Source organism: Phascolarctos cinereus, unplaced genomic scaffold, assembly GCF_003287225.1.
Source record: "Phascolarctos cinereus isolate Bilbo 61053 unplaced genomic scaffold, phaCin_HiC Scaffold_2;HRSCAF=192, whole genome shotgun sequence".
NCBI classification, from domain to species: domain Eukaryota; kingdom Metazoa; phylum Chordata; class Mammalia; order Diprotodontia; family Phascolarctidae; genus Phascolarctos; species Phascolarctos cinereus.
This window is the reverse complement of record NW_027555625.1, coordinates 236,122,955-236,137,245: the sequence shown is the minus strand read 5'-3', so window position 1 is coordinate 236,137,245 and position 14,291 is coordinate 236,122,955. Positions and strand designations below refer to the sequence as shown.

The window sequence follows — 14,291 nt, the reverse complement described above, 5'->3', positions numbered from 1 at the left end:
CATTTATTAAGTGTCTGCTATAGGTTTGGGATGTGCTGAGCATTTGGGATTTTAAAAAGAGTCTAAACATAGTCCCTGCCCTCATGGAGCTCACATTCTAATGTATCTGGGTTCAAATCCAGGGTCTGATGTTTACAGGTTTTATGACCGTGGTTAAGTGCTTTAACCTCTCACTGAGGGCTTCAGTATCCTCAGCTATAAAACTAGAATTTTATGTCTTTCCCACCAGATTATTATAAGGAAAGAGCTTTGTGAACCTTAAAGATTTTTAGAAATGTGAGTCGTGACTCTTATAAGCACTCCAGCGGGAGTCACCATTGCTTCTCTTCCTTCTGTCCTCTGAGTTTGGAGTACTCTACTTGTTTTGGTTGGTTTCTATTTCCCCCAGCCTACCTGAAGGTAAACTATTGGGTTTCACTGTCTTTTATTTTAAGGGTCAAAGGCTGTTCTGCACTGGAGCCTTTGCAGTTTTTCTCTGCCTATGATTTTTAGTAACTTGTGGGCTTCTAAAGACCTCTCCACCTCTCAGGGCTCTGTAGCTTCAGCCCATGTGTTTGCAAGGATGCAGTAGATGTCCAGGGCTGGGAATCTGGGAATCTTGCTCACCTATGTCAATTCTGTGTAGACTTTCTTTATGATAATTTTATGCCCCCTCCTTCCCCTTAAACACTGCCTTCCTGATTGAAATCACAGTTTCAACATAGGGTTTTAGAGGAAATGAAAGCCATACAAAAACACCGTGATGAAAATAGGAATAGTTATGATCATATTTTGATTCTGTACAGGTAAACTAAATTAGAAAAATGCCCTAACAGGTGGTTTTTGGGTGCATGTGTTGGCCTGTTGCTGGTTTTTTTTTTTTACTTGCTCATTAAAACGAGTGCTAAAAATAAGTTTTGTTTGCCTTAGACCTCAGACTCCACAGAAAAGGCTGTCACACCCCCTGAAACTGAACCAGCAGGGCCTGGGCAGAAGAACAAGGAGGCTTCAAAGGAAAAGAAGCCCACGGCTGATCCGAACAAGCAGAAGGGAAACAAAAAGAATTCCACAGAGCAGGCAAACTCGCCTGATCTCCGAGGGGCTGAGAAGAATTCCATGCAGAATGGAGGGGGCTCCAAGGAAAACCCCCTGAAGAGGCCAGAGAAGCGACAGTCTTTGGGAGGTTTCTTTAAAGGCCTTGTATGTGTGTTTATTTTTCCTTTCTATCCTTTTGCTTGGGTTCATTTTTTCACAAAATCATAGATCTAGGGCTGAAAGGAACTTCAGAAGCTACCTAAGCTAATCCCATAATTTTCCTGAACAGGAAACTGAGGCCCAAGGAAGTTAAGTGACTTGCCCAAAGTCACCCAGGTAGTAAGTACATCCAAATATTGCCCAAAGAGGCATCCCTAAATAGGGAAAGAGCTTTAGTAATATATTGATTAGAAGCTTTGGGAGAGGATTTTGTTTATTGAATCCCTACTCTCTGATTCCAGAGTCAGTATTATCCCAGAGTCACCATAACTTGAGTCTGTTGGGTCACGGGAACAATGAATTGACAGAAGCAGGAAGTCTTAGGTTTAAATCCTTCCTTCCTTTTGCGTATACAGGCTGTATGACCCTGGCCAAGTCTTTTATTCTCTCAGTGCCCTAGGCAACTCCCTTATGTTGCAGAACACTTGAGATACTAACTGGTAGAGGGAATTTCCTACAACAAGAAAACCAAAACTTCTAGAACAAAAAAAAAATCCATCTCCCAAATCTGTCAGTCAGCTTCTAGGGGCAGTGTAGGCATGTTCTCCCTCAATACTAGGGCTGTTTAAAGCAAGTAGCCTTGGTTTACTTGAAGTCCTGAAGGGTCCTAGACTGATGAGCTGCTCTAGGTTAGGGAAACTATTTCAATGTCAGCTGCAATAAGCATAGAATTCTTTGTCCCTTATGCATTCCATTCTGGAGTGCCATCTAAGCTCCCTCCTCTGGCATTCTCCTCATTTTCCTCTTCCTCGACCTTCTCATTCCTTCCCTCTGAAAACCTTCTCATCTTTTTCTGTGGTGTTCTCCTTGCCCCATCATCCATCCAGTGACTTCATCACTCATTCATCTTTGCTCCTTCCTCTAGTGACCCCTTCAGTTTGGGATTCAGTGATCTTTACTCTTCCCCTCAATCACACCCTCTTCTCACTTCCTTCTAGTTCTCACATCCTCCAAAAACTCTACAGATCTCAGGTTGTCCCCATAGTATCCAGCCATGGCCCCACAAAAGAGTTCTATTCTCTGCAGATATTACCCAAATCTCAATGATGTCTCCTAACTACTGCCTCCCACCCCCATTCCATCCACAGTTTACCTAGCTTATGTTCCTTCTTCCACCAACTCCTATTCTCGACTGATCATCTAGTGTAAGCTGTTATTTTGGCGAACAGTAACCCATAAGGGTGTCACCTTATCTTGGAGATAATGTCTTAACCTGAGATGGGTTGGTAAATTTTTAACAATCAGCTTCCCCCCCCCCAAAAAAAGCATATCCAACAGACTTTTAAGTTTATTCTTCATTATTAAAAGTTTCTCCATTACTTTCTTAAGTCTAGACAATCAACAAAACATTAATTCATGTCCTTATATTTTATTTCTGAGGTGTGAATGCTCACACTGAAAATTTAACAATTGGTTCTCCAGGCCAGTTTGAGCTGGCTCCAGCATACCCCTGGGCCTTAACCTAAAGGAATGATTCCACAGTGGGAACTTCAGGGCCCACATAGGGGAGGGGGGAGCACAGGCTTCAAATGATAGCCCATCCAAAATATTAGGTCACATTTATATAGATTTTATTTTATTTTTTAAATCATTTGCTTCACAATCAACCTTTGAGGGAGTTAGTGCAGGTATTTATTTTCTATACTTTATAGAGCGTTAGACCTGGAGTTAAGAAGGCCTCAGTTCAAATTTGGCCTCAGACACTTAGTAGGTGTCATACAATCCTAGGCAAGTCACTTAATCTCTGCCTGCCTCAGTTTTCTTCATCTATAAAATGGAGGTGATAATAGCATCCACCCCCTGGGGTTGTTGTTAGAATCAAATATGAAAATACTTACTTTGCAAACCTTTAAAGTACTATATAAATGCTTATTATTATTATGAGGAAACTGAGGCTTAGAAAAGTTCAAAGACTTGTACATGGATCCAGAGTTAGTAAATGCCACAGCTGGAATATAACCCCCAGGGTTCTAAGTCCTTTCTACTATATGCTACCCCTCCATGGCTTTTCTATTCCTTTATTCTGCTGAAATAGACCATTCAATTGCCTTCCCTTACAGAGGACCTGGACACTGGGCAGCTCAGTCCCTGGACCACCACTCCTCCAGCTGAGCACAATAAGGACAGTCAGTTTTCTCTCCATAGCCTTCATTTTCAAAATGCAGCCACCCACAGTCTAGCTGGAGCTAGCCCCACCCCAGCAGAGAGTGTCTGTGTGCCGTGTTGTTCGGAAGCAGGGCTAGGGAGACAGTGCCATCTTCTTCTTGGTTAACAATAAGCTGGGTTCATTGTTCAGTGTTTGGTTGGGACTATGGCACTGGATACTCCAGGTTCTTATCAGAGCTTGGCCACTAACTCATTACATGACCCTGGGGAGATAGAAAGCCCCTTGGCCTTTGCTCAGAACTCCTTCATCCCTTCTTACCTATAAATTGGTGGAGAGGCAGAGGACAGAGAAAATGACACAGAATCCGCCTCAGAGAGGTATCATGGTGTAGTGGAAATAATGCTATAATTGGATTCAGTAGAAGTCTGGTTTTTGAATTCCAATTCTTCTCACTTGTTACCTGTGTGACCATGGGCTAATCACTTCATCTCTGACAGCCTCAGTTTCCTCCTCTGTAAAATAAGAAAAACAATGTCTTCAATACCTTTCTTTACAGGATTGTTGTGAGGACCAAATGAGATATGATGTGCAAAGTGCTTTGTAAGTTTGAAAGAACATGAATTGTGATAGCCACAGATTTCTATGAAATTCTGTGATTCTATCATCAATCATTGGTTAAGGATGCTGAGCTCTTTGGGAACACAGTGTGCTGGAAGTTCATAACAATATCCTAAAAGTCTGAGCGATGGGACTGAGTTAGACATAAAATGGTATCATAACAACATCCCTCTGGTCCTCCAATCAAGGCAAGTCAGTGTTTCACAGAATTACAGAATCTCCAAGTGGGAAGGGTTGAAAGCTATTTAGTCCAACCTGAACTGGACCAAGAATTCTTTCTCAACATGTTGTGAGGCAATTCATTCCAAAGGAAAGAGTATTTGAAATGAAATCATAAAGGCCTCCGTCTAAATCTTGGTCTTTTCACTTATTTAACCTCTGTGACCTTAGACTAGTCACTTTACCTGCCTAGGCCTCAGTTTCCTCCTCAGTAAGAGCCAGTTAAACCAGCTGACCTCTAATGTCCCTTCCAACTTTTAATCTACTCTCCCATGCCCCCCAACAAATGGTCATCCATTCTTTTGCTTGAAAAGCTTCAAAGAGAATATTCTCCCAGGTAATTCAAACAATACTTTTTGATAATTCTAATTTTTAGATGTTACATGCAGCCTAAATCTGCTGCTTCTCTGCAACTTTCAGACATTGGGGCCAAGTAGGACATGTCTAATTCCTCTTCCACATGACAATCCTGCAATTATTTAAGGACAGCTATTATGTCTATCCAACACCCCCCCAAAAAAAAAAAAAAGACAAGCAAAGAAATAAAAACAAAAAATCTTCCATCATTGCAAACTTACCTTGCGCAAGCAATGTGTTCAGGACTAGAGACATAGATTAAAAACAGCATAGTTCGGGCAACTAGGTGGTACAGTAGATAGAGCACCAGCCGTGGATTCAGGAGGACCTGAGTTTAAATCCAGCCCTAGACACATAACACTTAGTAGCTGTGTGACCCTGGGCCAGTCACTTAACCCCATTGCCTAACCTAAAAAAAAAATATATATATATATATATATATATGTGTGTGTGTGTGTGTGTGTGTGTGTGTGTGTGTGTGTGTGTGTGTGTGTGTGTGTGTGTGTGTGTGTGTGTGTGTGTGTATGTGTGTGTTTAATATATCGTCACCCACAGACCAAGGAGCCCCAGCCCAGCTTGGAACCACTATGTGCAAATATTTCTTGAGCATCTACTGTGAGCACTATACTGAGTATTATGGAGGGTACAAAAGCGCTCTGAGACCTGGTCCCTCCTTTCCAGGAATTATTGTCTGGTTAGGGATACAGTTGAAATAATAAAATAACTAGGAGCTAAACTGTGTGGTCCTCACTATCAGGACAGTTATTAACCTCCTTGGAAATAGCATTATATTAAACTCCAAGCTATGATCATATTATAAGGAGTCTCTATAGCCCTGTCTACTCTCTATAGCAGGGCTTCTCAACTTTTTTGTGTGTCTTGGGCCCCTTGCAGTCTGGTGAAGCCTGTGGACCTCTTCTCAGAATAAGGTTTTAAATGCAATAGATAGAATACATAGAATTAAAAGGAAATCAATTTTACTAAAATGCAGTTATCAAATTAAAAAAAAAACAGTTAATGGACCCCAAGTTAAAAACCCCTACTTCACATAGATCTCTACCGTTCTAGTGGAAAGAACACATGTCAGGGAGTCAAGAGAGCTGAAATCTAGTCCCAGCTCTGCCACTGACTAGATGTGTGACTTTGAAATCGCATGACTTCCCCTGTGCCTCAAATTTCTCAGCTATAAAATGGGCACAATAATATCTACCCTGACTACCTTAGGGGTTTTCCCTAATGCTCAAATGGAATAATGTAAAAGTGCTTTGAAAATTCAGAAAACACTATGCCAGTATGAGGAATTAATATTGAGATCACCACTATGTCACCAAAAAAAAAAAGTGGGAAGTTTAATCTGGTAATATTAGAGATGATTGGGCTGCAGGACAATCTCTGATGTCCTGATAAAACAGTAACCAAGCCAAGATATGGGTGTTCTTCCTTTCCTAGTGGAATTTCCATGTTATGTTAACAGAAAACCCAGAATCGAGGGGTCATTCATTTTTCCCAAACCAAGAAAATAACAGTAGACTCAGGTAACTGATTGCTTCTGATCCCATACCCTATCATAAGATAAAAGGATCTCTGGAAACAGGAAATGGCAAAGGAATAAATACACCTTCATAGAACAGAAGGGATGCTAAAACATAGAACACAGAATGTCAGAGGCAGAAGAAACTTTAGGATACTTAATGTTAGAAGGAGAAGGGACCTTATGACATAGAACATCAGAGTTGGAAGGGACTTGAAAATATAGAATAATGGAGCTAGAAAGAACCTTAGACTATAGAATATTAGAGCTGGAACAGGTCTTAGAACATGGAATGTTCAAAATGCTAAGGACTTTTGAATATAGAGCAAAGAATATCAAAGCTAAAGGGGTTTTTAGGAAACAAAATGTTACAACTGAGAAAGACTTTAGGGATCATATAATCCAACTCCTTCATTTTAAGGAATAAAACCCTGGAGCTTAGAAAGGGAAAGTGATCTGAGCATCTAATGGAGTCAAGATTCAAAGTCAAATTTTTTGACTAATGGCCCATCCTGGCAGACTAGGAGAAACTTTCCATTTGTCAAGGATGTTTTCCCTTTGGCATGACAAATGTCTCATCAAGCTGCAGTTGATTTCCCTGAAGAAAGTAGAATTAGGAAAGCAAATACAACTGCCCAGGTCCAAGCAAGAAAGAATTGAGAAGTTGGCCCTGGAGCTGAGGAAAGCAGCTGGAAGGCCGTGTTGTTCTTGTAATGTCTTCCTTGGATAATGAGCGAGGAGAGAGGTGCCTGTGCAGAACATGCTTCCTTTTGGAAAGCCATGGTCCAAGCCATCCTCCAAAATGTGTGATTTACCCTTGCTATAATATGATCAAGCCATCCTGGGCAACTCAGTTCTATTTGCATTCTCTCTCATCTCATTCAGGTCCGTGACCCCAAACTTCACCCCCCAATTTTGCAAGCAAACATAAACCCTCATTAAAATTTTCTCTGTTGTTTCTTAATGATGTCAGCTGCAGGCATCTAGACTTAATAACATGTTGTGTGCCTGATGTTCATGTCCTGACTGTGAAGTCTGGGTCATGGTGTTTTGAATGGATAAGTGTCTGGAGATACCAGTGATGTGGAAGTCTGTTGAAACGGCAGACTGATATTTTCACTTAGCTGATTATTGAATTCACCCTGCCAAATACCCTAAAGGGCAATACAAGAACCACAGGGGATTGGAAGAATTATAAATGTACTAAAGATTCCAAGTATCTTGTCATTGAGCAGGAATACCCATGTCCTGACAGAAAGAAAAAGTCCTCAGCAAAATTTTACAGTATCGTTTGAATCTCAATTCCATCACTCACTTACAATGTGACCTTGGGCTCAACCTCTCGTGAGTTTCATCTTTAAAATGGAGATAATATTTACACTACCTATTTCACAGGGCTATTGTAGAGCTCAATTGATATAATGTATATTTAGTAACCCCTCTGGGTTATCTCTCCAACTCAGCATTCTCAGGTTTGATCCTACTCTTACAGTTTCTAGAGTACTGTATGGGTACTCATATACAGCTCATAAGCCCAAAGAACTGAACCTACCTTTAGTAGCCAGCCAGTCAGTAGATACAATTAGCTCAAAGAAAAAGGTATTTACTAAGCTAGCTTAGTAAAAACAGTAACTATAAAATGTTCTCCCCCCACAAACCTAGAACTTACTCTCCTGCAAATACAGGGTTGATGGGAAGAATGGTAACAGACAATACATTGGTAGCAAGGCATACACTTAGGGAACATGTGGTTATAGCAATTAATAATTCTTGTACTGTGGGGTCTAAATGGGAAGGAAATAAGCTATTAAGTGCCTACAATATACCAGTCACTGTGCTCAGCACTTTACGAATATTACCTCACTTGATCCTCACAACAACCCTGAAAATAGGTACTATGATTATCATTTCCATTTTTACATTTGGAGAAACTGAGGCAGGCTGAAGTTAAGTGACTTACCCAAGGTCACATAGCTAGTAAGTGTTTGAAGTCATATTTGATCTCAGATCATCTTGACTCCAGGACAGCATTCTATCTACTGTGTCACCTAGCTGCCTCAAATAGCTAGCATTTATATAGAACTTTAAGATTTGCAAAGAACTTTACAAATATTCTATCTTCACAACAACCTCAGAAGACAGGTACTATCATGTCTTTTATTATATGTGAGGAAACTGAGGCAAACATAGGTTAAGTGACTTACCCAGGGTCACATAGTGTCTGAGGCAGGAATTGAACTGAGGTCTTCTTGACTCCAGGTCCATTATAGCCACGGTACCACTTAGCTTCCTGGAATGTGCTTTCCTTTCTCATGGGATCCTCACAATGATCCTTCCAGATATATCTCCATTGCATGGGTTGCTCAGCTGGACTCCCAAGGTCTGCTTCTGTCCTAAGCTCACATCTCATATGCCAGGTTGGTTTTGTCATGAAGCCATAGCAGACTCTCTTCTCTACTGCCAGAGGTCACACTTCTTAAAGCTGATTCTTGGCCCAAAATTTTTATGTCCCTGCTCCCTGCATGATGCGGTGGCTCCCACTGGGTAAAGAGCATTACAAGATGTATGGCCAGTGGGGCAGCTAGGTGGTGCAGTGAATATAGCGCTGGCCCTGAAGTCAGGAAGACCTGGGCTCAAATCCAACCTCAGACAAAACACTTGACAGTAGCTGTGTGACCTTGGGCAATCACTTAACCCCAACTGCCTAAAAAATGAAATTTAAAAAAGATGTATGGCCAGCAGGGTGGGGTGGCAGAGAAAGAGGAGGAAAAAAAATTTTGTGGGTCACAGTCCACAAAGTTTCTGCTTGACTCCAATGTTTCAGAGCTGGCAAGCTTAGTTTTTTGAAAATCCACAAGGGAAGTGACTGTTCTTCTACCAGACAATGTTAAATTCCCCTTCCAATTCAATCAGGGAAGTTTTCGCTATTTGTAAAGGATTGATAGTCTAATACTAATGTTGTTGTTGTTGCTATTCTTCAGCATGCCTGTCTCTAGGTATCCTTCCCTGCCCCCCCCATTTTTTTTTCCTTTGGTAAATTCCTTATGAGGTTCCAATGCTTGGGAAACCCTTATGGCTGCATTTCACCTGAACTTTATCTTGAGCTCCAGATATTTCCCATCTCTTAAACTAGGTTATTATCCATCCCATCCCTATGTTCGCTCTTCTAGGTGGCAACTAGCTAATCTTGCCCATCCTACAGATTGTTAAACCCAGGGAATGTACATTTCAATAGGGACCTTCTGGAAACAATGCCTTCCTCATCAAAGAGTAATCTTTAAATGTTAGTTTGGCTACATCCAAGGAAAAAAGTAAGAATAGGGAGTATTTTTAGTGGGAAGGGAGGCTACTTGCTTCATCTATGTAACTATGCTAAAAATACATTGCTCCTCTTGGGTCTTCATTTTTGCAAAGTCCGTTGTCTGTCAATGCTTTGGGTTTGGCTTATAAAAACATACCTGCTTTGCAGGGGGAGAAGCTGAGGTCAACTCTGAGAAGGTGAATGACATAATGGAAAATTTGGTGGATTGGGAGTAAGGAAGTTTGGGTTTGAATCTGGATTCTGACATTCATTAGTATGTAACCCCAATTTGAACCTCAGTTTTCTCATCTGCATCTACATACATCTATTACCTACCCCCTAAATTAAGAAGTTCTTTTTAAACCTTAAATGTGAGTTACTATTATTTTGGCAGAACCAATCTGAGATGCTTTGGTGACTCTTTCATCCTTTTAGGCCATACATTGCTCTCCATTGTTTCTCTAGGTACAGGGCAGGCCACCAAAGTTCATAACTTCAGAAAGCCAGCTAAGCATCTAACTCCTGCAGTCATTTAATTGATGTGGGGGTGTTCAGATGTCTGTGTGAACCTCAAGTGACTGGCTTGTTTCTGCAAAGTTTGTGAGATTTAGAGTCAGTTAACATTAGTAAGCCACAGGACATTCAGAGGGAAATGTCTTAACTTGCCCGGGGTATAATCAATTAGGTTTACTAAAGAACAAGAAACAAGCCTGTATAGCAGCAGACTGACAGTCAGTAATCCTGCACTTTCCTTTCAGCTCTGCCATTAACCCACGGTGTTTCCATGGGCCAGTCACTTCTCCCTTCTATGTCTCAGTTTCCTCATCTGTAAAATTAGAAATTTGGGGTAGTTCTTTCCTTCCATTCCATGAATCTAAGCTTTTTATGTTATTGAGAGTTGGGAGTTGCAATGTGGAGTGAAGAGTTTATTTGTCTATATGGTTTAATTTTAAAGAAGGGTTTGCTTAAAATCAACAGTAGCCAGAGGAGAATTTATACTACAGTTTTACTCATTTTAACATTAACCTGCCAAGAGCAGATCCTAGAGTAAAGTGGAAGTTGGAGGGATAAGGTGGAAAACTAGGGATGATTCCTGACATCTGTTGGGTGCCCATTGTCAGGAGAATTACTGAGGGGGAGGGCTGGAATAAAAAACTTTTATCGCACTTTTCAAAGGCCAAGATAAGAAGGCATTCTAAGGAGGAAATGGCATTGCTACAGGCACCTACATGCTAGGAGCAAGAAGCTGATTCACCCAAAGCCAGGACAGACTCCTCGATTCTTCTGTCATCCACAGGAAAGCAACCCCTCCCTAACCCTTCTAATAGGATCATAGGATTTAATGTTAGAAGAGATACTTTCTAGACCAACCCCTTTGTTTTACAAATGAGGAAACCAAGGCCCTGAAAGGAGATGTGATCATTAAACCGGAATCCTATTTGACCTGGGACATGATAGGATCAGAGAGCAAGAGTTAGAAGAGGCCTAGGAGGCCTTGCAGTCTGACCTCCTTTTATAGAGTAGGAAATTGAGACCAGGAAGGTTGAGTCAAGATCACACAGGTAGAAAGCATCAGAAATGGGATCAACTGATCCATAAGCACTCTACAAGCACTTTGTCCCAGAAACTGTGCTGAGTGCTGGTGATGCCAAGAGTCTAACCTGAAGGAACTTGGGGCATTACAGGAGTGAGGGAGAGTCAGAAGTGCTGCCTGGAGAATCAGAGCAAAGAGACAAGGATAAGTCACTTAAGCCCTCTGATCCTCAACATCTTCATCTTTAAAATGAGAGCTTGGGACAACATGATTTTCAGAATCTCTTCTAGCTCTAAATCTTTGATCCTACAGAGCCAGCCCTCCATGGGGCCAGGGATTAGAATCCAAGAGTCCTTGCTTTGCCAACCAACAAGTATAACATTAGACAAATCAGATCTTTAATCTGGTCCTCAGTTTCCTCATCTGTAAAATGAGGGGGTTTCTTTTTATGGGTATCACTTAAGGGGTTGATATTATATATCTTTCTCAGAAAGGCAATCTTATAGTGGTATTTCAGTTCAACTATCCCCAGAATATGTCTGCTGCCTTTAGCTAGGATTGCTGAGATACCTGTAGCAAAGAACAACTCTTAGACCAGGAAAGGAGGAAAGGGATCAAGTTGAAGAGAAAGAAAATATGGCCAGCAGACTTTTATGCTAAAGCATGAGGATCAAAATCTATTGCTCATCAAAATGATTCAGCCTTTTCATATTGTTCTCCAGGGACCAAAACGGATGTCTGATGCGGAAGTGCAAACAGATCCCGTGTCTATCGGGCCAGTTGGGAAATCTAAGTAATAAATACCCACAGAGCTATTGAAGAATCCCTGCTCACAACATGTTCTCCCACAGTCAAGCTGACTTTTTCCTACCCTACATCTCCCTTCCTCCTTTTCGCCACTGCTGTCATCAATTGAGACCCTTGCCTAAGGATAAAAGCAACAGCTGATGTACATTGAGGTGTATTATTTACATATCTGGTCCATTATATGCCAATCAATAACTGTAAATGTCATCCTAAAGCAAAGTGTATGTAGTATTGTAACTAAAGAGAAGCCAGTAATGTGGAGGGGTGGGATGAGGGGCAATTATTCTAGATAAGGTATGAAGTTATAAAAATGGCAGCCATTACAAAAAAAATCAATTGCATAATAATTAAGGTACACCGAGAGGATTAAGCTTTTGTAGTTAACAAATGCTTGACCTCAAAACTTGACAGGAACTGTAAAACCTAGATTTGTTTCAGTATGCATTTCATGGAGGAAACTAAGCAGTTGTAATCTGTTGAAGGTGGAGGTATCACCAGTTTTCAGGGGATTTCTTGAATCTAAAGAAGGATTGATTGAAAGGTATTTTTTCAAATAGGTCCTTGAAAGGTAAATGAAAATGATGAGATTGTAAAGACTGAATGGAGAGGGCCTGAAATGATTTGGAAAAACAAGGATATTGTTTTTTCTTTTCTTTTCTTTTTTGTTTTTGTTTTTTGTTTTGTTTTGGGTTTTTGGCACGGTTTGGGGACGTGGGTTGAGATAGCAACTTAAAAAAAAAGCTGCAAAGTTATCATACAACACCAGGGGGAGCCAGGGTCTCCATTCGAGAACACTGTGCTACTAACACCGATTCTGTATCTGCAGTCTTACATTATTAATGTTTTTCAGATTCCTGAGAAGCCTTCATCTGTTTTGTCTGACACTTGTCCAGAGTCTTGTCTGTAATTTCCTAATGAAAAATCTGCATATTATCAAGATTCTGTCTCTTTCACCAAACTCTTTCCCCTAACCCTACTTAATAAAGTTTACTTAAGATTCAAATACCTGTGGTTATTTTTAACACCTGTACAGAACAGCAAATAGCATCATGAGTCTAACATGATGGAATTCAAGGTAGTAGATTATTTAAATAATTGTATATACTATGGCTTTCTCTTCTGATTTAATTTTTTTAAATCCTTTTTTTCCTTCCAAAATATCTTTAATTTTGAACTAAAACAGATTTCTTCTATTCACCAAATGTCTAAAATGTCTTTTGTCATCCAGAGATTCCCCACTACCCCTGAATCCCCCATTTTCCCCTTGTTGCCTTCCCTTACCCCTCCCCCTCTCCAAACCATTGCTTTGAAATAAACATGGGTTATCCTCTCTTAACCCAGGCATAGAGCACAGGAAAATGTCTGCCTGGAAGGCAGATGGAATCTATAAAGTTGGCAAAATGACATTCGAAAACTGCTCAGAATACTCAATAAGGACTTGGGCTCTTGCTCCAGTAGGCTGTTCAGGTAGCAGGTATTGACTCTAGCTGGCCAACTCCCAGGCTTTCAGCTGGTGGTGTAGATAGATACACTGGCCCCAGTCCGGGCTAAAAAAAGGAGACTGGATCGTTTTGCTTGCTGCTGGGGCTCAGGACTTCTAATCTTTTTTCCATCCCTGGAACTAGTTTGCCACGATATGACTCTTCTACATCCCATCGGAATGTTTGTCTTGGCATAAACCAGGCAAGGAACTATTAGAGAGAGAGAGAAGGAAGGTGAGGAGGAAGGGGAGGGAGTAAATTTTGCCTACATAAATCTGTTGAAAGAACCAAAGAAACAGTGGCCACTGACATCCCAGTTAGCTCCAAACACCAGGGGGTTGCCTAATCAGGCTTTGTTTTGCTTGGGGGGGGGCGGTGTAGGAGAGGTTATTCTGCAAATTGAGAGTAGCAATGGTATAATTTGCAGGTCTCACCTCACTAGCCAAAGGGGTTTGTTGCTTGGATCAGAAAAGTCCCCTGGCAGAAAGGATAAGAAACAGACAAAGTGATTGCAAGTGACCTTCTGCCACGAAGCCACTAATGCGTATGAAATAATGGTTAGTGTTGGCAGAGCCCTGACATACACAGATAATCTCCTTCCCTGTTTTTAGATTGGATTGCTGTGTAATCAAGGAGGAAAGTACCAAGGCCACAGCCCCCAGTGCCGTAGCCACTCAGAGAAGGCATTTTACCTTGAAAGGGACCCTTCTTAGCTCCTCCTTCCTCTGGAGAGGATGGCAAAGCATCTTTGTCGTATGTGGGTGGGGTGGGTGGTGTTTCTTTTTTTCCCTAGGGCAAGCAAAAGTCAGGTTTATTTCTTAGATGGCTCATTTTTATTTTCCCTTTAAAAGGCATAGCTGGGGCCAAAGGGAAAAGTTGTTTGGGGGTTTGCTTTTTGTTTTGTTTTGTTTTTTTATGTTGAGATCTGAAATTCAACTTCACCAGAAGAGGGCAGGGACTTCATCACCGTTGAGACAGTTTCTATCCACTGAAGGTTGACAACACAGGTCTTGGAAATAAATGGAAAAATTGGATTTGAAACTGTGGCAATATGAGGTTGGGAGAATATTTTTAAGGGCTGGCTTCAGATCATAGGACACATT

At 41.0% G+C, this 14,291-nt stretch overlaps 1 protein-coding gene across 8 annotated transcripts in view; it reads left to right on the top strand.

Annotated features, from left to right (window-relative positions):
• Positions 1–12,710, top strand: part of BCAS1 (brain enriched myelin associated protein 1) — a 154,597-nt gene extending 141,887 nt beyond the window's left edge. For all 8 annotated transcript variants that reach the window (XM_020984252.2, XM_020984249.2, XM_020984247.2 and 5 more), the window contains 2 exons: positions 910–1,179; positions 11,623–12,710. In XM_020984252.2, the coding sequence (XP_020839911.1) occupies positions 910–1,179; positions 11,623–11,697 (345 nt within the window). In that variant the 3' untranslated portion in view covers positions 11,698–12,710. The remainder of the gene's footprint in view (positions 1–909; positions 1,180–11,622) is intronic.
• The last annotated feature ends 1,581 nt before the right edge of the window (positions 12,711–14,291 follow it).